The sequence below is a fragment of the Rhinolophus sinicus genome, linkage group LG13 (genome assembly GCF_036562045.2).
Source record: "Rhinolophus sinicus isolate RSC01 linkage group LG13, ASM3656204v1, whole genome shotgun sequence".
Taxonomy (NCBI): domain Eukaryota; kingdom Metazoa; phylum Chordata; class Mammalia; order Chiroptera; family Rhinolophidae; genus Rhinolophus; species Rhinolophus sinicus.
The window spans coordinates 15,243,580-15,267,105 of NC_133762.1; the positions used below are offsets into that span (position 1 = coordinate 15,243,580).

Sequence of the window (23,526 nt, forward strand, 5' to 3'; positions counted from 1 at the left end):
TCATTTTCTTGATAGTGTCCTTTGATGCACATATTTTTAATTGTGATAAATTTTCTTCTTTTGCTTGTGTTTTTGGTATTATAACTAAGAAACCATTGCCTAATCCAAGGTGATGACAACGTATGCCTATGTTTTCTTCCAATAGTTTTGTTTTAGCTCTTGTATTTAGGCCTTTTGAGTTAAGTTTATTTATTAAAAATGCTTGTCCTGATGATGTGAGACGCCACCTTTCCCATACACGTTTCCATCCACATGGCTGCGGGTCTATTTCCGTTCTTTCTATTTTGTTCTATTCCATTTGTGCATTCAGTACCATGCTGTTTTAATTATAGAGTCTTTACAGTATGTTTCTATGCTGGAAGGGCTAGTTCCCCTGTGGTCTTAGTTTTCAGTGTTTTCCTAGCTACTCTTGAATGGTTTCTTTCCCAGATGAACTTTCGCAAAGCTGAAATATTACCATACGACTTACTCAGTTTTCTCTCAACTTGCAGTGATTTTACAGTTGCATTTCCTTACCCGTTGAACGTTGCCCCCTTTCCCTGGGTTACTGAGCGTCAACGTGTTGAGGGGTAATCGGACCTACAAGAGCCTGTCTCCCGGTCATCCCTGCAGGTGCCATCTTTTCTCCTCCCCATCCAGGTCAAACGCCCTGCCAGAGAAGTGAACCTGGTGTTTCCGATGTTTCTGCAGGAGCAGATCCTTCACGGGGGAGCGAGTTCCCATTACTCTTCCGGAAACGCCGCCTGCCGCACCTGAGCCTGCGAGGAGCTGGGAGGCCCGCGCGGAGGTGGGCTCGGCGGGGGGCGGGGCTCGGCGGGGGGCGTGGCTCGGCGGGGGGCGTGGCGGGGCTCGGCGGGGGCGGGGCTCGGGGCGGGGCGGGGCGCCCGCGGGCCGGAAGCCGCCCGACCCTCCCCGGCCGGCGGACCAGCGGTGCTCGGGGGCCTGAGGGCGGTCAGCGTCGTTGACATGGCGGCGGCGGCGGCTGTGAGCTGCGCCAAGCGGAACCTGCGGGCCGAGCTGAAGCAGCGCCTGCGGGCCATAAGCGCCGAGGAGCGGCTGCGCCAGTCCCGCCTGCTGACCGAGAAGGTGCGTGACCGCGGCGTCGGGCTCCCCCGCGGGCCGCGCCGCACGGGCTGGCGGGTCTGCGCAGGCGCAGGCGTCCGGCGCGCGCACGTCCCTCCGGCGCGCGCACGGCCTGGGGAGCGTGTCGGGCGCTGTGGGGCACGCTGTCGGCGGGAGAGCGCGGCGGTGACAGCGACGGGGCCTGTGACAGGGCGGAGCGCGTGCCGCTGCCCCGCGGGTGGCAGTGTGGTGCAGGTGCACCCGTGGCGTGGGAGCCCCTCAGTGGGGCCAACGCCGGGCTGAGGCAGGGGCGGCGCGGACACAGCTGGCGGGCGCGGGCCGCAGCCGCGGCGCCTTCGCTCGGCCTTCGAGGTGGCGAGGAGCGAGCAGCAGGAGGCCGGTCCTGTCGTCGCGAGGCCCGGAGGAAGATGCGGGCGCCTCGGAGGAGGGAGGCACGCCGGGCCGGCGGCGCGGGGACGGGAGACCCGCCGGCCCCGGACCCCGCGTCCCGCCGCCGGCGCGGCGCCTCCTGTCCCGTCGCAGCCGCCCGGGAAGCGCTTCCCGAGTCATGAAGCGAGGCTGAGTCTCAGCCTGCGCGGCCCGCGAGGTAGCGCGCAGGACAGAAACGGGGGTGTGGGGGCCGAGCGAGGTGGCCGCTCCGCGGGTCCCGGCCGCTTCCCCTCCGCGCCCGCGGCTCGGGCTCCGTGTGGGGCCGTTTCCGTCCGTGACACATGGCGGCCCCCCCGCCGAGGGCACGTTGCCAGGTGCCCGCGACACCCGCCTCGGTGGGACACCAGGGGAGAACGGCCGGTGTCCCACGAACGAAGAAGCGTCGCGTTTTCTCAGTTTGTTTCCAGTTACCGTTGCCGAGCGGTGTTCCATGCGTGTCGGGCACAGCGTGGCGCGTGGGCGCCGATACCGGCGTTTCCCGGCGCGGCCAGCGGCGGGCGCCGCGCGCTTCCCGTCGGTCACTGCCCGCGGCCCCAAGGCCCTGGCGCCGAGTCCCCGTGTTTGCGCTTCCGTGACGCCCCCTGAAATTACGCCGCAGTCGTTTCTTAGTTACCCCCCCTGTGCTGTCACCCGCTAGTTTCTCAGACTCGAGGTGCCCAGGGATGAAAGCGCTGAGGCAGGTGAGCAGCGTTTCCCCCTTCGCGTCAACACGCAGGTGTCACTGAGCGCGGCAGAGACGACTGACAGCTGGGCTCGGAGGCGACGGAAAAGCTACAGAGCAGGCCCGTGACCCTCAGTAATAAACGCATTTCACTCCGCACAAACACACACACATAGAAAGAAATACGTCTTACAGCCCAGCGTTTCCTACCTCTATATGCAGTGCACTTTATTTTGAGCCAAACTGACAACATATGCCGGGGAGCGAGATCGCAAATGCTCCTTCAATGAATTGAATGTTTTCTATTGCATTTAAAAATGCCGATTGTAACCCACCATTGATTTAATAGCCAACCAATGGATCATAGCCCAAAACATCAATGTACTTTGACTATAAGTGTTTTGCCATAGTGCACGTTCAATTAAGGTATTGATGCTTTTGTCCCCTAAATTAAAAAAAAAAGTTTTCATTCTTACTGACACACAACCTTTTTTATCAGCAAGATAATGTACGGTAAAGAAATTCAACTTTATGCCATATCTTGACTCCCCAACTAAGTAAGATGAGGAGGTGGTGCCCCTTTACTCGCTTTGTCTTCTGTCTGCCAATTTCTCACACCTACACCGTTATACTCAAGTTGTCAGGTTTTATGATATTTGTACTCTGTTCTACATAAAGATTCTACTGAGCATTTTCTGTGGCTGATTTCCAACCTTGAAATTCAAGTAAATAATATTTACCGTATTTTGGTTATATAGAGAGTATTCACTATAGAACCAAGTTGTATGATTGAACATCTACGACAAGGTTACATAATTCTGTGTCACTAGATGTGTGTGGCTAGGAAGGGGATATTTCAAGCGTCAATACCAAATATTTTCTCTTAATGCTCTACAGTTGCTCAAACTCATATTGTGTTTTAGTTTGTTCCTATTTGTAGTATAAATTTCTAATTTAGCTCTGTATTTTTCCAGGAGTTTCTGATTACTTTTATTTTTCATTTCTGGTTAAAGAAGATTATGCCTTTATCTTATCAATAGGTTCTTTTTCATTTTGTCTGTTAAATCCACTGTCTTCTTGGAAGTACTCTAGTCCCCTGCTCTCTCTGGTCTGTTGCCTTCTGGCCCATTGCACAGCCATTGCTCTGATTTTCCCCATTTCTTTGTCTTTTTTTCCCCGTACTTTCTCCAGAATTGTTTAATCTTAATTTTGGTAATCTTAATTTTAATTTCCAAATATATTTCTTAATTCTCTGATTACTTTTTTCTTATAGTAGCCTGATGTTTTGTAGATGCAACTATCTTGAATTTGAGAACACTAATTAGAATTTGAAATTTTTTTTCAGCTCTCTGAATTACTTATTTCCTACTGGTTCGTCTCTCTCCTCCTTTTTAAAAAATCCTTTCATTGTTGTGTTTTGGCTTTTTAAAATGTTTGATGAATATTGTCTGTACATATTTATGAATGGAGGTGTGATAGCTAATGGGTATTTCTTTTGCCTTTTGTAGTCACTTTGGGATTCCATGAGAGGAATGGGTTCTGCCTGACCTACATCCATCATGTTCTCTGAGTGCTGTGATCTGCTGCTGTTTTCTCTGTAAATTCTGTCTCATCCACTCTCTGTCTTTCATAAATTAGTCAAATCTCTATTCTCTTGTTGTCAGTGTTATAATGGTTTTCTTTTCCTTTTTTGTGCTTCTTTAGTATCACATAAATGAGATTTGAGGAAAGAAGATGAATGTATGCACAATTTTCACACTGAATTTTAACTGATGTTTATTACTGCTTATTCAGCTCTTGATTTTCTATATTCTGCTTTAAAGAAAACAAAAGAGACACAATATCCTCAGCTAGTACTTGGGTGCCAAAAACCCCAAATCTGCCCATAGGTCTGGGTTTCACATTTACATTCGCTTTGCCTTTTTCAGGCCTAACAGCTTTGTAACTTCTCAGAAGGTGGCGTTAATTTCCTTCCCTAACACTGGTTTGGGGTGCTCTGTTTACTTAATTTCTACATGCCCCTTTTTATTAGGAAAACTTGACTTTCTAAACCTGTATCTTTCTGCCAGTCATTTACAAGCCACTTGTGCACTGTCTTTTTCTCCGCAGCTTGCAGAATGGGAGAACAGAAAAGAAAGGGGAGAAACGGAGCTAAGAGCTAAGTTCTGAGTCTGGGGAAGTTCTGAGATTAACTTTTTTCTGTTAAGCAAAGCTCAGCCCTCTTCTCTTGCCTGATGAATGATTAAACTGAACACAAAGAGATTCTGTCACCCGGGTCTACCTTCTCATAAACTTGGCACTTGCTTTTAGAGGACTTTGCCTCTCCAAGATACCCCCACCTGCATCCTTGAACAAAATCATTTTAGGAAATAGGACAGAGGTGAGTTGAGCTAAGAGAATTATAAGGCATATTCTCTGCCTCCTGGGAGCTTACAGACTGCTTAGAATACTACATTTAGGGCACATGAAACAACCAGTAATCAACTCCTGACAATACGTGATTGTTAAGTTATATATTAACTCTAAATGTAGTGTGGGTTCTGGAAAAGTTAGGGCTTGAGTTGGGTTTAAATGGGTAGAATTGAGGAGAGAAACCTGGTAATCCAAGGAGTGAAGAAGCTTGTGGGAGCCACAGTTCAGAGTTAATGCGAAATCTCTAGGGGAAGTGTTTGTGATGACTCGAAAACTGCTAGAATGGGAGGCTGGAAGTCAAGCCTGGAATTCTCTAAACAGAAAGCAGGGCCCTACGGTGACTTTATAATGAGTTTTCACACCTACAAAAGTGGGTGTGCCAGAAAGGTGTGAAGGGTTCAGAAAAGTAAGTGTTGGGTTGAGAACCAAAAGTTAGGCTTCAGAACGCTACCTTGTCTGATTCACTATACCACTCTGCTGGTTTTGTTTTTGGATAAAGAAGTTGGAGAAGACTGAGAAAGAAGGGAGAAAGTGTTAAATGTGTTAAGGGAAGTCACTCAAGTATAACCTAGAAAACTATATTTGCCATCATTTCCCATTTAGGTGATTGCCCACAGTCAGTACCAAAAGTGCAAAAGAATTTCCATCTTTCTGAGCATGCCAGATGAGATTGAGACAGAAGAGATCATCAAAGACATTTTCCAACGGGGCAAAACCTGCTTCATCCCACGGTACCAGTCCCAGAGCAACCACATGGATATGGTGAAATTAGCATCACCTGAGGAGATTTCGTCACTTCCCAGAACATCCTGGAATATTCATCAGCCTGGTGAGGATGAGGATCGAGAGGAGGCCTTGTCAACAGGTGAGCACGTGGTATTAGAACTGACATCTTAGGATGCTGTCTGACTGGGACGGCTTGGTAGGCCTCTGATCACTTGTTATGTGTGGTCAGTGAGGTCACTTTCCCTGTAGGGATACATTTGTATTTCCTTCTGATTCCAAGATACCCGTGTTACCTGGCTTAGGATGGAGGCCTTCTGGAAGCTGGGACATGTCAACTGTAATAGGGTAGTAAGGTATTATTGCCTTTCACAGACTCTTGCCCTAAGTAACCTTGCATTTTCCCTGAATAATTTTTTCATTTCCCATCGAAAGATTATGGTCTGCATTATTATTGATGCTAATAAGCATTTATGTCTCCAATTCAGACCTGTCATTCACCTTCTGGACATCTCTACTTGGATGTCATGTGGGCATCTCAAACAGAGGCTCCAAATGGAATCACGTTCCTCTCAGCTCCTACTGCCATGTGTCTCTCTCGGTACATGGTCCCGTCAGCCAGAAATGTCAAAGTCACCCTCGACTCCTCTTTCTCTCCTGCCCCATGGGTGCTCTATTGCCCAGTCCTGATGATGTTACCTACTGAACACATGGTGAATCTGTCCGCTCTCTCCAACCCCACTGCTACGACCGCAGCCTCTGCTGCCATCTCCTCTTGTCTGTCTGTGGTAATGGCCTCCTAACTGTTCTTCCTCTCCGTGTCTTGCATCCTCTCCTCCCTCTCAATCCATTATCTACACAGTAATTGAAACAGGATTTTTAAAACATAAATCTGAGCACTTCTCTCCCCTGTTTCAGTGACTTCCTGCCACCCTTGGATTGAAGTAAATACTCCTTAACAAGGCTCTTCCTGATTTGGCACTGCTTAATTTTCCATTTTTCACATCTTTCTACTCCCTGTCTTCATAGTCTGAGTTCCAGCCACTCTGAATGTTTCTCAGTTTCCCACCCCCACTTTGCTTTCTCTTCACACATGTATTCCCTGGCCAGCAGCCACGTGGGAGATTTAATCATTATTAAGCAGTCAAGGAGCTGAAAGCAAAAGGAGCTCAGGGTACCGTTTTGTGATGCGGTGCCTTAAGCCTGTTTCAGAGGCATATATTTTTTTTACTGAGACTTAAATGTTTGCAAAGAAACCTCAGCACAGTTTTATGCGGTCTTCTCCCTATTTCTGTCCCCTTCCAACGTAACGTGAACCTACAAAATCAGTCATATGATAGGGAGAGAGTCAAGGGCTCACAGGAGTGGGACTGTGTACTTTGCTACTTTAACTTGCCCTGTGTTATCCAGTCCTGCTTTGCTCAAGTTTAGGCACCAAAGGTACACTCGGATCTACCTCCTTCAGGTCCCGCATCTCTAGACCAACGAATGCCAACATAACAGAACTCTTGCATGTTTTCAAGAAGAAAGGTTACAAGCATTTTAAGCAATGAGATTTAAGTGTAGCACATCTTGGGGGGTAGCCCAGGCTTATAATTGAGGAAAGACAGGAATTGCTCACATTTAATGCAGCTACTTCTCCAGACTCGCAGGCTTACGGGTGGAGCCCAGGATACTTTCCCAGTTCTGGATGACTATATTAACAGCTCCTCCAATGCTTGCATCATCTCTGTAACACCTCAACTCTACGAGTTGAAATTCTACTTGGTGGCCTCCAGTAACAAGTTCCTCCAGGGACAGCTCATTGCCTTTGTAGAACAAAGTGCCCCTTCTGCAAGTATTCCTCCAGTTGAGCTAAAATGCGTCACACGGAGCCTTCATGCTTTTGTTCTATTTCTGTTTAAGTACAGTAGTGGGAAGAGTAAGGAAGAAGCATGATCTTTCCTCTTAGTGTAGTTGCACTTCTCGGTTAGGATAAACTCAGTCTAAATAGATGAGCTAAATCATTTACGTAAATGGTTTTTAGTACCTCATTTGGCACATTGGAGCTATTCAGTAAATGGTAACTTATTAATTTTAAGCAAGGAAGGTAGAATTCATTATACGATCAAATCCTTGCTAGCTGAGTGTTTAGCATTTTGATAATTTCCACCAAACATTTTGTGAGGTCTGCTTGTATCAGATACTGAGTTAGCTCTGGAAAGGGGCCTCACACTGTGGCTGGGGAGACAGAAAACAAATAGAGGGGGTACCCCAACCAGATAGGTGTCAAGTGACAATATGCAGATTATTAATACCGACGCTCAGTGCTTGGCCCCGAATAGGGAAACGTCAACCCAAAACACTGGTGGTTCATTTCCCCCTCCGCCATAGCATTTACCCAGGCTAGTTTTATGGGTTGGGTCACTTTTTGCCCCATGTTTTTCTTTGCAGACACTTGCATTCTGGGTTGCAGAGGGATGGGGGACTAAACTTTCTGGTGACTGCCGTCGGGGAGCTGGCGCTCTTGGCTGCTGTCCGCAGAAGCGCTGGAGCAGGCAGCCTCTGCTGTGTATCTCCCACGTCGCACTGCGTCGTGGGTGTTGACGGGCATCAGCAGCTTAGAATGTGGCAGTTCAGTGCTGAAGCGTAAGTCCGGCTTCGCGTGTTGAGGACAAGCTGATTGGAGCTCAGATTGTCACCAGTGCGGCTTATGTAGCCAATTCTTTCTGGTCTGCTCCTGTTACCATGGCTGAGAAAAAAGGGAGCTTTGATGTCTTCAGTTGCAAGTTTCCAAGCAAAAATTTCACATGTGGTTTGTTTGTATTAGGTACGAAAACATCAGATTGGTCAAAGAAGTAGAGGGGCTGCCTCTTTACTGAATTTATCTTCAAAATGAGGGCTGCTTGGGCAATTACATTAGCCAGGAATCTTTCCATTTCAAAGTACATTATCTGACTCAGTCTGGTTTAAGCAAGCGGGGGTTTTATTGGCCCAGGGACTGAAAAAAATCCATAGGAGGGCAGCCTTGGATATGGCCGGGTCAGTCATTAGGGTCCACTCTGTCTCTGCCCTTTGCCGCTGTTTTCATCTGTGTTGCTGTGTCCTGGAGTGCCTGCTGGGCCAGGATGAGGGGCAGGAAGGTGCTGTGCTGTCTTCCCTTAGTGCTGAGTGCACGCAGGCGCACGGGGACGGGACGCCTGTGGGCATCCCCTGCCTCAGTGTCAGGTGACACCCGGAGCAGCCCCTGGTTCATGCAGTGTTCGCAGTGCAGTCTGGGTATTGTCTAGTAACGTCCTGTGGAGCCTAACACCACTGTCCCCAAAATGACTGTCAGAGTGCCCAGGAGAATTTCTGCTTGTTTAGTTTTTACTAAGCCGAGAAATGAGTAGTTACAGGATCCTACGTGGTTTGATACTTCAATATAATTCATAGCAACAGTTCATGCTCTTACTGCAAGAGGTGGTTCTAAGTCTTTAACCTGTGTCTCTTGCTTCACAAAAATTCCCTTCACTGATTTGATTTGATCTCCCAAAAGAAATTACCAAGATTAAACATAAATCAAAGCAGTGGTAATTTTGGAATGTGCTTTTCACATCACACGTGCCTCTGCGGGAGTTTTGGGCGCCCTCTCCCTGGATGGTTGAGAGCCTTGCCCCCGGAGTTAGGCACTGTGGGAGGCGGAGTGAATCTCAGGGTCCCCGCATCCATCTTCCTCGTCTTCAGATGGGATCACTGAAGCCCAGAGAGGTCAAGGGGCTTCTCCAAGGACACACAGGCAGTTAATAAGTGCTGCTTTCCACTCCAATGCCCTTTGAAGTGCCTTTTCTTACTATAGCCTTCCTTAGGATTGCTTCACCACCTGCATTTTCTTCTCTCTCCTGACAGGACGCTGCATGAGAGCCATTATTCATGGACCAGGCCCCCTGGGGGGTTGTATTCATGGGAACATTGTTCCACTTCCTGAAGGAGGGGCTTGCACTGAGTCAGGTGGATCTAAAAGTACACTGGTCATCACATGAAGCTTTTCTTAGTCATGTTACATTCAAGTAAATACACAGGAAGAAGAGCCAAGGCTTTCATTTATAACAGAGCCTCTCATTGGAATGTTAAGTGCACTCATGGTAGGCTTCTTGGAGCTGTTCCAGAATTGTCTATTTTATCTTTCGCAGCAGCAGCTTTAGAATATATTCACATTTTGTGGAGGAGTAATTTACTTTTTGTTAACCCCCAGCCCATTAAGCTTAAAAGACACTTCCGTAGGGGTTATGGCCTGTTATTCTTGCCAAGATGGGTTAGCTGCTAAATGTTCTAGTCAAGCATAATGCTTCATTGAATGTACTGCTGAACACTTAAGTGTCATTGAAGGGACTGACCCAGGTGACTTAAAACTCCTTCCGTATAGAACTTCAGATGTTTCGACTCCTTTTCCAATTCGGTTTTTATTCCATTACCTTTAATTGAGACATTAAAATGTCTTAGGTTTACGTACGTTTCTGTCTATGTCCAATTCGGAGAAGAGGCAGAACTTTTAAGAGGAGATTGAAATAGAAGAAAAGAGATTGTTTTTAGTTCAGTTTTCTGGCCCTTAAACCTCAGCAAGAGTGGTGAAAACCTGTGTGTAAATAAATGCCACCACGGGGTCACGTGAATGTGCGTTTTCTTCCCCTAGCCCTCCTGTCTTCAGCAAGTTCACTTTCATTCTGTCTGTCTGTCTGTCTGTCTGTCTGTCTGTGCGTCTGTGCCCCTGCCCCCAAGGATTAATGGGGCGGTCCTGTGGCAGGCCTAGGGACCTTCCCTCCGCCAGACGGGTTGTAGCTGCATCTTACTCATCCGTGTTATGGGCAAGGTCTATTTCTTTGAGTGTCTTCAGCAGGGAAAACATCCCTTTAAAATTCTTCATTATAGCATTTTTGAAAGGTCACAAGAGTGGGGTGTTTCTTTTTGATGAATTATGACATGTTCTTCTTTCCAGAAAAGTGAGTTAGAGAATTTTCTCAATTGAAAACTGAGGACAAGAGAACATTTCAAGGAAGCTGTGCCAATAAACGAACGTTCACCTTTGCCTCTGATGATTTGGGCAAATGCTGGGGTTGACTCCTCTGTCCTAGGTTATTGCAGTGACCTCCCAACTGACCGCTTTTCTCCAAACATTTGTCTTCTCGGTTTCACATTCCTGCCAAAGTGACCTTAAAATGCACCTGGATTGTATTACTCCGCCACTTGAAACGGTGTTCCCTGGAAAATCAGCCCAGATTCTGCAGCAAACTACAAAGAAGAGGGAAAGAGGCGTGTGTGTGTTTCCTCTCTTGGGGAAGGCCTCTGCCTTTGCTCTTCCGGTTCCCTCAAGCTGACCGCCCATGGTCTTTGTCTGCCTGTCCCAATCTTAGTCATCGGTTACGCTGAAGCACCGCCTCCTCCAGAAGCCCCTTAGATTCCCTGCTCAGAGCGAAACACTTCTTCCTCCGTGTTTCTACCCATGTCAGACCCTCAGTGTGATTGCATTGCCTTTGTTTCCTCCCATGCTTGTCATTTAGAAGGTTTCTTTGTTTGTTGCTGTTGTTTTGTGTTCACTTGAATACTTGGTAGGGATTGAGAGCCCACCACTTACCAGGGAAGCCCCTTCCGTTTTAGAGCGCCTTCTGAAGGTTCGGACATTACTCTCTATGTGCCGCCTTGTAACTGGCACCTGGCATCCTTCCCTTGCCCCAGAGAACCAGAGCAATAGTCTTCACATGTTTCCCTTGTGGCGTTTGGGCTCACACAGTACCCCAGTGCCTTGGAGGTACCACCTTTCTCTTCAGCAGCTGAAACATCCGCTTTAAAGTCCAAGCCTGATGATTGTGTGTTGAATGAATGACTGAGTAACTGCAAAGACGGCAACGGGGCGCTCCTGTTTCTTCTTTTTGTTAAATTTCTAAAACTTCAGACAGCAGTGATTTTTCTCTCCACTCATCTGAAGGAAGCGTGCCCCATGCTGGTACTTCCCATAGGCTCTGTTGGCGACTCTATGGTTTGTATTTAGGGCCAGATAGAGAAAGAAGGGAGGAGTTTAAATTGCGCGTTTATTTTGATGAGAGGTGCAGTAAACTGAGGGCGACTGGGAGCAAGTGAGTGTTGTCGGCAGCTGCTGGGGAGGACGTGGCCACTGCAGGCTGGTTTCAATCTCCAGTTATCGCACGAGGAAGTGGTAGGAATGTAATATACAGCATGATGGTTATAGTTAGTACCATTAATATAGTGCATGTTTTAAAGTACGCCACCATTTTCACGTACTGAATTCTTGGGGTCTTTTTCTGGGCGTTTTAGTCTTTTCCATTGATTTGTTCGCCTGTTCTGGCCGTAGTGCCATCGCATTTTGATTACTATATCTGTGTGATGGCTATTGAATATACTTTCGTACTTTAGTATCTGGTAGATTAAGTCCTGTCCCGTTGTTTGTATTTAAAAACATGCAGCTGACTATTCTTCAGCATTCACTTTTGACATTAAAGTTATTTTGTCAGTTTCTCCTCCCAAACCCTCTAGAGATCTTGAATGGAATGGTTAGGTTTTTAGATCGGTTTGGGGGAATGGATTTCTTCTGCAGGGATGTAGCACTCCTCCCCGGGTCAGTGCTTTCCATGTGTTCTTTTGTTGGTGGTTTTGCTTTTAGTCGTGTTGTTGTTATTTCTTGTTTAGTGTAGTGCTAGTCAGTTAATATTGGTTGTTGTTGTTATGAATGGAATTCTTTTCCATTATATTTTCAAGCCAGTTATTTTTGTCCCATACGAAAGTGTAGCAACACAGGCTCAAACTTCCACATGGAATCAGATGTCTCTGCAGTCACTTTAAAGTTATTTTCTTCAAAATTTTCTGAAGTTCTACAAAATCAAATACTAGAAAACTTAATTTCTATAAGAAGCTTGCGTCCTTGATAACATGTTTTCAAAAGGTATCCAATACTGGGTTTTTAAAAGCTGCTGGTGTTTGGATGGGCTGAGTAGTTTTCCCAGTTTCCAGCAGATGTCAGTGTTGTACACATGTGTTAGTCTGAGGTGTGGCTTGTCTGCAGTCTCCCGCATTCATATACCCGTCAGTCATTTCATTGGCAACTGGGGATTATCTGAACTGGAAGGGATGTTGGAGATCATCTAAGTCAATCCTTTCATTTTGCAGATGAGGAAACAGGCCTAGATGGGAAATGACTTGTCCAAGGTCACACGGTCAGAGTGAGGCTGGAACCCAGGTGTTTTCTGTCTAAAAGACTGGTAAGAGGTCGTCCCAGGATGAGAGAAGAGAGATGTGTAGTCCCGTGCGGAAATTTCATTTTGGAGCAAGGGAAGCAGGTGCAGCTCAGTGTGTTGGGATCGATACAGACTTAAACATTCTTTATAATAATTGGGTAAGTGAACCAAAAATAGCTGACTTTTGTTACCTGAATGTACAGTGACTGGATGTGAAAGGGACCTTTGATTAACTGTCCCGTTCTTCATAACAACTGTGGCTATAACATCAGTATTTGGGTACGGCCAGTAGAAGAACTTTCCCCGCCTCTCTGCACAGCCCAATAGGTCATGTGGGGGGAATACTATAAATCCTATGTCACAAAATACTATCAGGGAATCTAGAATTTTTTCCAACATATACCATGTAATAGAAAAATGGTTTTTATTCTACATTGTGACACATCAGGGCAAAGAAGCCAGGGGGACACTTAGGGGAAGCTTCAGACAAAGTTATGAAGTGGGCCAAATACCAGTTTCAGAGAAATGTTCTTCCTGGAATCGGCCAACTCCACCCAATCAGTCCGCTTGTAGAAAGGATATGGGCCGTTTAATCTTTAGTGCAGAGGTGGGACTCTCCCACAGAACATCGGATAAGCACCTACCCTCTGTACCAGTGCTCACGGGATTTCAGAGGAGCGAGAGCTTGTGTGGATTGGTGTGAAGGTGAAGGAAGTTTCTGTGGTTGAGTCTTACAGGAAGGGTAGGAATTGTGTAAGGTACAGAGACGTAAGCGAAGGGTGGGACACGTGTGTGGAAGGCTGGAAAGCAAATTTGTCACGGCAAGTTGCGAGCAGGTTATTGTGTTCAGAGTTTAAGGTCAGTCAAAGGAAGGTAAGGTTGAGGGTAGATTGGGGCTGGTTTGGTTTTAGGTCACAGCATGAGATGTTTTTCTAAAGATTTTAAAAACTAATTTTGAAAAAATAAGTTACAAAACTAGTAGAGAAAGGTCCTGTGTTCCCTTCACCCAGGTTGGCTCCATAATAACACCTTACGAAAGTCCAGTGCAGTATCAAGACCAGACATTGACCTGGTACAATCCGCGGACCTTACTCAGTTTACACAGTTTGTGCATGTGCTCATTTAGGGGTGCCATGTGTGCACACTTCTGTGCAGTCTTGTCACACGTATGGATTTGTGTAACCACTACAACAATCAAAACGCAGAAGTTTCATTACCGCAGAGGAACACCTTTGTACCACACCTTCTAAAGGTTTTTAAAGCTTTAGAGCAAGTCCAGTTTTCTAGTTGGGTAAGTGCGGAGACAGCCTTGGTGTCGAGCCCAGGGTCCGGTTCGTGGCCCGGAGACCTGGTTGGCGAGGGCACGCTCACCAGTCCTTACACAGTGTTGGTAGCATGTGGGAAGGGGCAGTTCTGTGGCAAATTGTATGAGGAATGAAACTGTTTAACTAGGAATATTCTATATGGAGTTTTTTTTAAAACGGCAGAGAAGATCTAGTCACTTTTGTTGTGGAATCTCAATACACTGTCCACTTGTTTGACTCCTCACATCCAGTGCCGTCCTGATTTTCAGGGAGGGCTCTCTGGAGTCACAGATCTTTCCTGCATTTTTCTCTCAGGCTGACCCAGGGATTCCCTGGCTCAACCTGCAGAAGTAGGTCGATTTCTCACTGTGGCATTGGAGGCACTTCTCAGTGTGGTCTCAGTGTGTCCTCCTGCCGTCTTGCTTCTGTTCTAGTCACAGGTCCTTCCAGAGGGGACGAGTCACTGGCCCTGGACGTGGTCCGAGCTTTCCCAGAGCTGGGCCTTCGCTGGTTCTGGTTTCCTTCCTGAGCCCCGTCCCTGCCTCTGCATCCTGAGCCTTCAGGTCCTGTGCGACAGGCCCCCGTTTCCCCAGCTCATCCCCCTTCTCAGTGGGACACAACACTTCTTACCCCGTTTGACTTGCATCGCCCCTTATTGCAGTTACTTGTCTGTTTATATACAACTGATTAGGTATGTTTCGAGCCGCCCAGCTCGTTAGATCCTGCAGCTATAAGTAGTTGCTAATCTCTGTGTCCTCTAGTTCCCCGGAAAGGGCCTTCCGTACAGTGAGTTGTTAGGATTGGCTGTTTCTTAATTTGATTCCATTGAATTTTGATTGAGCTGCAAATCTTCAGATTTTTCTTTTTTCTGCTTTTTTCTGTCAAGGTGTTCTGGCAGGTCTTAGGGAGCATTAAGTGTTTCAAGAGCAAGTTTGTCCCCCACCAGAAGACTTACTGAAGCAGATAACCAGGGTAGTTGGAGCAAAAAAAGCACTTGGAACGCATTAGGAAAGGACATTATGTAAGAACCAGGTACTATTATTTCAAAGTAATAAATTACTTTATCTCAGGCTTGCAGTAATAGAATTTGTTCTAGATGGCACAGGCTCATATGAGCCGAGTGACGAGTCCTCAGGTGGAAGAGGCGAGCAAGCAGAAGGAATATAATGTGCCGTGTCATTTTATTTTCGTTAAATGTACTGAACCGGAAAGTTTGCAGGACTTTGAAGCACTTGCTTAATGCCCTGGTACAACAAATGGTGGGAGGCAGGGGGAAGTTTCCAGTTTGCTGAAGGCTTGGGAACCGGGCCTCGCTGTAGTTATTTACAGTAATGACTTTGAGAGCTCATCTTCCAAGAAGTGAGAAAAAGAAATGCTGCAGAAGTACCCATATGTTTCTGTATCTGAAGGCATTGTTCTTCAGTGCTCTCAGGCATAAACCGGGCTTTTCTTTTTCCCCCCGGAAGCACAACCTCACGTGACCTGTGCCATGCGATGGGCTGCCTGCCAGACTCACCTGAATTTATGCCAGTGTCTAAGTTCTCTCTTTTTTTGAAACGGGGGTACAAAACATGTAACATAAAATTTAGCATCTTAACCCCCTTTAAGTGTGTAGGTCAGTAGCAGTCAGTACATTCACGCTGTCGTGGAACAGATCTCCAGAACTTCTTCACCTGGCAAATAGGACACTCCTCTCTTTCCCTCATACCAGCCCCTGGTACCCACCATTCTGCTCTTTTTCTATGAATCTGACTATTTTAGGCACTTCATATAAGTGGAAATCGTACAGTATTTATCTTTTTGTGACTGGCTTATTTTTTTATTGATTGCATCACACAGATATACAGGGACTTCTCCTTAAAACTCTCAGAACTACTAAGCTTTGACTCTAAAGAGGTCTGAGAAATTAAAGAATTCCATCCACTCATTTTACAGATGGAACAGAAAAATCCGACCACCACATGCCTAAGCCTAAAGTCAGCGAGAAACCATAGGACGTTCTATAATTTCTTCTCAGTTTTATTGAACTTTTTAAGTTCCATTTATTAACAGCAGTGAAAGTATCTCAAGGATAAAGCCGCTGCTGCTGGTCCTATTTTCGGCGATGTATTTTTGTATATCCGCGATAAAGACAGTTTAATTCTTTTTTTTCCCCTAAGATTTATTTTGGTCAGTATCTGCCAAGACGGGATAAGCTGAAGTATAGTTTTTCTCTTATAACCTATGGTAGATGCTATAAAGCTGGGCTCAGCAAACTGTTCTAGAAGGGCCAGATAGTTAATATTTGTGCAGCGTACAGTATCTGTTGCAGTGAGTCACCCTGCTGTTTTAATGTGACTGGGTGCCACTGAAACTATCTACCAAAGAGGCCGCAGGCCAGGGGTGCCCTCGGGCCGTTGTTTGCCAGCCCCTGTGGTCAAGTGTGGGGACCCTCACTTCTGCTCTCTTGGTCCTTAGCCCCTAGCTCGCTGTCTTCAATACAGGAGACAGCTGTCCTTGGTGTTGTTCACGGTGATGATGATGTTATCAAACCCTTTTTTCAAATGGGAAAACCAAGGCTCAAAGAGGTGGTGTAATTTGCTAGTAGGTGCAAGAGCTGGCATGTGAACTCCGACTTCTAGCTCTTGTGACGCATGGAAGCTCTTTGTTTCTGGCCTGGAGAGGTGACGCAGACAAGGAATGTTCCACTCCCCTGCCTTGGTGGGGGCCGAATGGGCCACAGCCTTGTATCGGTCAGGTCAGGGCCACAGTGAGGTCCTAGCAGCTAGTTCATGTCCGGGATTTCTTTGCTTTCAGCTTTACCTAGAAGAGTCTCAGTTCCTGTTATCTCCTGCTTCCTTCATTTCCACATAGTGTTCACAGGGTTGAATAAAAGCCTCGAACTCGCAAACACGAAGGGTTTAAACAAAGGCAGTCCGAGATTGTCTCACACTCAGAATGGAGTGCCGGCCCCATCCCACGCGGGGAATGGCCACCTCACGTCTGTGGGGTCGTGTGCTCAGTGCTCTGTGACAAATGCAGGCCCTGTGCTTTGATGCGAACGTTAGGCTCTCTGCTAAAAGAAAGGGTTTATAATGACAGTACAGAAATGACCAATCACATGATAGTTGTGTCTACAATAGACGCCTTTACTACAGTGTGTTTCATTCTGCATGGAGACTCCTAAATGGCCAAAATACCTTGTGACCAAGCAGCAGAAAGAGGGAACGTGCATGTACAATATGACTTAAAAATTAGCTGTCTGTTTGAAGTGGTTTAGTTGAGTATTTCTTAAGAGCATTATGGATTTGCAGGGAAATATATTTTTAAAAAACCCCATTGTTATGTGTAACCAGAAGTTTAATCTAGTTTATGACCGTAATCACAAAAACGGTTTTGTGTGTTACCTTGTATGCTGTGTACTATTTTACTACAAAGACTGATTCCAGGAGGCCGTGCTTCCAGCTGCTCTTTCCCAGGCAACCGTAATGACTTTGAGGCGTATGGTATTGATTCTTGAGAGTTCTGCCACCAGAGCGATCATGAGTTACTGCTTCTGCATTTTATTTCAGGATTTCAGCTTCTTCGTGTTTCAGAAGCACGTTTGATGGAACTGCCTGTCTGCACTCGGCCGCATGGCCTAAGGAGGGTGCATGCGGTAATTGATTAAGTTGACATTTGGTATTAATAGCTCCGAGACTCTTCACATCACAGGACGCTTATCCACTTTAGATGGTAGGAGAAGGCAGGTTTGACTGATGGTGCGTAGCTGATAAGAGGTAGAGCTGGGACTCCACGCAGGCGGCCTGTCCAGAAGCCGCACGCTGCGCCCGTCTGCTCTGCTGCCTCCAGGCGCTAGGACACGTGCCTGTGGCATGAACCCTCACACCACCTGTGCTGTTGGGCTGTTCCCACCTGGGCGGCAGCACTCGGCTTGGCTCTCAGCCCCGAACGCGCCCGCGGCGTAGCCTCACCTCTCGGAGCTCTGAGCATCGTGCCCTCCCCGCGCTCCTGCCTCGCCGGGTAGCGAGACGTGCTGACCTGCTGATTTGACTCATTCTTCCGTTCCTCGGGTGCAGCCTGGCACCGGAATGCTGTAGGCACGTCCCAGATGTCAGTTTCTCTGCCCTCCTGTTCCAGAAGCTGGATGGGATAAGAGTTAGGTGTCGCATGGCATGGTCTGAACAGGTATCTGCGTGGTGTGGTCAGGGAGCTAAGCTCAGAATGGCCAGGAGGCGTCTCGTTCTCTCTTGTTACTCTCATTCTCTTATAGTAATTAGAACTGGGCTCAGTATCTCTCTGGGGAAAGACCGCAAGTCCGCTCCCAGAAGGCAGGGGAAGGATTCCTCCTCCTTAATGGACTCTGCACCTTGTCACAGTATCGGCTACGAGCCGGTTCACGGAGCTTTGTCATGTTGTGACTCTTAGGATTAGACAAGTTAATTAAACGATTGGAAGGACCTCGCAGGAGCAGAGACCGGCAGGCGGGGAGTCCTGGGTGGGCGTGTGGGGCAGTGAATCCATCTGCTTACCTGGGATTGGCCCGTGTGCCGAGGGAACGGTGCAGAGGTGATGGGGATGACAGAGCTGGTCCCGCAGAGCCAGGCGACGACTTTCCTGCCGCCTCTAAGAGACTCTGATGGACTAAGCGTTTTTGAATGAGGCTGCATTTTAGGTGGGTTGAGACCAGCAGCGCCTGGACGTCAGGAGGGGCGGCATATTTAGGGAACGAGAACTCGGGCAGTAGCGAGGGGTCGTGGAGGAGGAGGCGCTGGGCCGGGAAGTTCCTGAAGAGGAGTTTGTGGGCCGCACGGCAGTAACCTGAGTGAGAGGAAGAGGAGGGAAAGAGGAAGATGCCCGTGAACGGCACGGTGTCAGTGCCCGAGTTGGGTGCCAGTGTGCTCGTCTGCAGCCTTCTCTGCAGGACTAGGGCAGAGACGGTGCCCTGGCTGGACGGAGCAGGTCGTGGGAAGCCCAGGACAGGAGTCGGAGCTCGGGGCGTCCTGAGAGACTTGGGGGTCCCGTCGCTGCCTCCCCGGCCAGAGTGAAAGGGATGCTTTGTGGATCCCACCTGAGCCCGAGCGCCCAGCAGAGTGCGTTCAGTCTCGGGAGGAAACAGAGCGGCCCCGTTCCCTGTGGCCTTCCTCAAGATTTAGTGCCTGATGTTTCTTAATTAAAAAAGGAAAAGCCAGCCTAATAAATATAATTGTCAGGAGTGGCATAGCGTGAGCACTGTGTGGGGAGTTTCCAGGCATCACCAGCTCCATGAGCAGCCCTGGGCGTGGCTACTGTTTGAGCTCCATTTTACAGATGAAACGGTCGAAGCACAGAAAGGCCAGGAGCTAAGAAATAGCCTCAGGGCCCCCGCGCGACCAGCACGCGGACAGCCTTCAGAGGGCACTGGCATTTCAGAGCCAGCACCGTGTGAAAAGGCGCACTCTCGGAGCAAACTGTGTGTTGTGTGGGCCTGGGTGAGTGTTCGCAAGGCCGGCTCTGCAGTTCTGGGGAAGCAGAGTCACGTTGGGAAACCACAGAGCCTGGGAAGAGCCCGCTGCAGACCGGACTGCAGAGCGGTCTGCGCTTCTGCCTCTGCCTGGGCTGCAGCCCCCCTGCGGCCGGGCTCCTGGTCTGGGCACACAGGACTGAATAGTCAGGCCCGCCCTTCTTGTTTGTGGGGCTGCTGTCAGTCTCTGTGAGCCTTTGGGATTTCAAGAGAGCCACACTGGAAGCTTGTAGAGAATATGGGCTCAGACCAGGATGACCCAGGTGGGACCAGCCTGTGCAGTGGGAGCTTGGTAATAAGCCTGTGTGTGATTTTCAAGCCCGTTGGTCCAGCACCTCTGGGGCAGGAAAACGTCCAGCTCAGTGTTAGGAAAGGATGCAGAGCCCCAGGTGTGTGTGCGTGGGGGAGCCGAGGGGGTGTGCATGTGGCAGGGGTGGTAAGGGACAGGAAGCACTTCAGGGTGACAACAGACGGATGAAGCCAGCGAGGAATACACTGCGTGTTTCAGGAAGGCACCTGGCCTCACAAAAGGAGGCGGGCTGCAGAGGGGATTCTAGGCACCTGAGCAGGGCAGCAGGTGACAGTCCTGTGGGTTGGAGGTCCAACAGCAACACCCCAAATCGGAGGTCAGGACCCCTGCCTGGAAAGGGCCATTTCAGTGCCTTTGTCACCTGTGAGTCCCAAAGCCATTCTCTTTTTTGCTTAACAGTTACAGAGCTCACTGAATGAGCAGCCGTACGAGGTAATCCTGGCGTCATCTCTTTTCCCATAATATGGCTTCCGTGACCCACACCCAGGTACCTTGGAGTTACTCGCGGAGGGGGCGTCACGCGAGGACTGATTACTCTGCAGACAATGCACTCGCCTTCAGGGGTTCTGTCGCCTGGAAGCCGGCGGCAAGTCAGGGTGAAGGAGGATGTGGAACGTTATGGCCCTCGGAGGTTTCCTGTCTGCTCGGGCAGGCGGCTGTCGTGCAAGGTGACGGCGGGAGGCTGGCATCGCCGTGCGGGACCGAGGAGCAGAGGGACACGATCACGTCCCACTCGAGGGAGTCGAGAGTGTTCTTTTCCCCCTGTTCTTTTCCTCCCGCGGCAGATGCTCTGAGGCTCTGCCTGCTCTTTCTGTACACTGACTGGTAGGGGTCCCGCCTGTCCTCCTGGCCGTCCTTGTGCTGTCTGTGCCTGTTAGAAAGAGTTGTGGTTAATGACACTCAGCGTGCGATCTAGCCTGTTTGCAGGTTTTGACGTGTTCGGTACACGAGTTCCCTGCCAGCGCTCCCTGACACGTACCCCCAGTGAACAGCAGCTCCCCGCTTCCCCCTCCCCCAGCGCAGGCACCCTGTTCTGCTCTCTGCTTCCGGGACTTGGCCGCTTACATTCCTCGTGTGAGTGCCCTGTCTGTCCTCTGTTAAAGCCGCGTCTGTCCCTCAGCACAATGTCCTCGAGGTTCTTGCACCTTGTACCACACACGGGCTTCCTTCTTGTTAAAGGCTGAGGAGTTTTCCACTGGCCGCGTCGACCGCATCTGGTTTGTTCGTTTGTTCTGTCCGTGGGCAGTTAGGCCGTTTCCACCTTGGCTATTGTGGCTAATGCTGCAGCGAACATGGCGGGTGCAAAATACCTGTTTAAGACTTGATTTCGGTTCTTTTGGGTAAATACCCAGAAGTGGGATTGTTGCCAGTTCTATTTATCATTTTTTGAGAACCCTCCATGCTGTTTTCCGCAGTGGCTGCACCGTTTTATGTTCTGTATTCCCAGCAACAGCGCATGAGGGTTCCGTCTCTCCTCAGCCTCACCAGCATTTGTTATCTTCTGTTTTTATTCCAATGCACGTCCTAACCGGTGTGCGGTGTTGACTTATATTTTCTGATGAGTACTGATGTTGAACGTCTTTTCATGTACCTGTTGGCCATTTTCTTGTCTTTGGAGAAATGCTCATTTAAGCCCTTTGTCCCTCTTTTAATCAAGGTGCTAGTTTGCTGTTACGCTGTAGGGACCTCTTTGTCTCTAGCTGCCGAAGCCCCCTGCTCGCACCTGAGGTAACGTAACCCACACACATGTTTTCTGCCACTTCTCAGCCTGGTCCTTCTGCCTCCTCATTCCCTCCTCGCCATCTGCTCCTGCCACCTTTCCCTTGGTTTCTGAAATATACTCACACCCCACCGGACACTTCCTTAAACCCAGGTCGGGTCAGGGTTGCCCACGGTCCTTCCCTGACGACCGCCGGCGTGGCGCTCTGCTGACGTCCCAGGACTCGTGTCTTTGCTGCTCTTGTGCAGTTGGCACAGGCAGCTGCCTCGCTTTGGGATCGGTGTGACACGTGTGTTCTATGTTAACGGACCTCCTGATGTGCTGGGTCGTGTATTGTCCCCTCCCCAGGAAGGGACAAAGCACCTGCCACACCATGAAGAGGCAGGAAGCCCAGGAAGAGGTGTGTGCGTGTGTGCCAGGCCCAGACAACAGGTGTGCTCTGGCAACAGAGAGAGGACGTGGAGGGGGCAACGCCTGGAGCACGAGCCAGTGTTAATCCCAGGGGACGGAGCTGGGCAGGACCGGCCAGGGAGGAAAGGGAAGGGCAGTGAGCGGGCCTTTCGCAGGTTGGGGTTGGAGCAGACAAGCAGGATTACAGGAGAAGGTCACGACTACCGGAGACATGCTGTGCTGGAGATTGGCAGGCAGGGGCGTCGGGTTTGTGCTGGGACCAGAGAAGCTGAGCTCGCCTGAGGGTTCCGCGGGTCGTCAGGACGGCTGCCGATGGCCGGCTGTCTCGGCGAGCACCCTGTTCCGGAGAACGCATGGCTTCCGACCCTCTGTGTCCTTGCAGCAGCGCTGCGTGGGGGCTTAGACCATGGCGGAAGTGCCCAGGGCGGCCTTCCTGAGGCCACGGCCTTGCCGGCAGGCCGTGCGGCAGTGTCACATGGCTGCTGAGTGTGCGGGGGCTTCGTGCTCCCTGCCAGCGGCTGGAGGACTGGTCCCTGGGCCTCAGATCCGTGGTGGCTCTCACCTTATCACCTTCACTGCCCGCCTCATGGCCCCCCGACACCTCTCCCAGTGGCCGGGCTTTTCTAGCCTCTGAGCCCCTGCTCCCTGCCCCCCGAGCCCTAGCTGCCTGCTCTGCCACTTCTGGTCCGTGTTCCTGGGCAGGGTCCAGCCAGAGCAGCACTTATGGGGCCCCGTCTTGCACCTTTGGAATGTCCCTGAGTAGGTCATGGTATCTGGGGAAGCCTCTCCGGGGAGGGGAATGAAGCAGGCGGCTTAGTCCTCTTAGCAGCTGACCCTCTTCCTGCTCACTGACTCCGACAACTCTGTCCTTTCTGGCTTCTTTCTGACCCTTTCGCACTCCTCCCATTGCCATGTTCTTGAGACACTGGCTCCCCAACCTGGCAGGTGTGTGGAGTCACCTGGATGCTTCAACAAGAGAGAAAGATGTTGTTTGGCCCTGTCCCTGGAGCGTGTGTAACTGGGTGTGGGTGGGGCTGGCACCCGGCCTGCCTGGACACCCACACGGAGAACCGGACGTGTGTGATGGGCTTGCCGAAAGCTCCCGAGTCATTTTCAGTTCCTTTTTGGCTGACCCTGGAGACCTGCTTTTTGGATTTTCTCGGGCGATGATGTATTTCCTTAGAAATCAGAGAAAGAGTGGATGTCATTAAAAGACAAAGGCAGGTTGCAGAGCGGTCAGTCTCTGTCAGAAAGTGCTGACCCTCTTCACTGTGTCTTGTTTCCCACAGGCGGACTGGATCTCATCTTCATGCCTGGTCTGGGCTTTGACAAGCAAGGCAACCGCTTGGGGAGGGGCCGGGGCTACTACGACGCCTACCTGACGCGCTGTGTGCAGACCCAGCGCTCGAAACCCTACACCGTGGCCTTGGCTTTCAGCCAGCAGATTTGTCCCCAGGTCCCCACGGACGAGAGCGACGTGAAGGTAGATGAGGTGCTTTACGAAGACCCCTCAGCCTCTTAAGTCCTGAGGCCGCAGCCGGGCAGCGCCATGTGCCCGGAAACCTGTGCCACACGAGATGCGTTTGCCCCGTGTCAGAAATCAGTTGATCGCCTTCTAATGGGAATATGGACTGCATTGTTTTCAGTATCATTATAAAACACCTAACATAAAACCATCTTTAAAAATTAATAGACTTGTGAATAGTAGAACATTAATTAAAATGGAGGCTATCACCATACGCGTCTCAGCTTAATTTCCTGGTGTGAATGTGACAAGTTGATCTTT

The 23,526-nt window shown here is 49.3% G+C and overlaps 1 protein-coding gene across 4 annotated transcripts; it reads left to right on the plus strand.

The window, feature by feature from the left end:
- Window positions 1-671: 671 nt before the first annotated feature.
- On the plus strand, window positions 672-23,477 carry MTHFS (methenyltetrahydrofolate synthetase). Of its 4 annotated transcripts, none has more exons than XM_074317698.1 (4): window positions 773-787; window positions 4,283-4,553; window positions 5,189-5,450; window positions 23,030-23,477. In XM_074317698.1, the coding sequence occupies exons 3-4, from the start codon at window positions 5,243-5,245 to the stop codon at window positions 23,260-23,262; spliced, it is 441 nt and encodes a 146-aa protein (XP_074173799.1). In that variant the 5' UTR covers window positions 773-787; window positions 4,283-4,553; window positions 5,189-5,242; the 3' UTR covers window positions 23,263-23,477. The 4 variants fall into 4 exon arrangements, with proteins under 4 accessions (XP_074173800.1, XP_074173799.1, XP_074173798.1 ...); XM_074317697.1 differs by lacking the exon at window positions 773-787 and adding an exon at window positions 877-1,086; XM_074317699.1 differs by lacking the exon at window positions 4,283-4,553 and having other exon boundaries at window positions 672-787.
- Window positions 23,478-23,526: the final 49 nt, after the last annotated feature.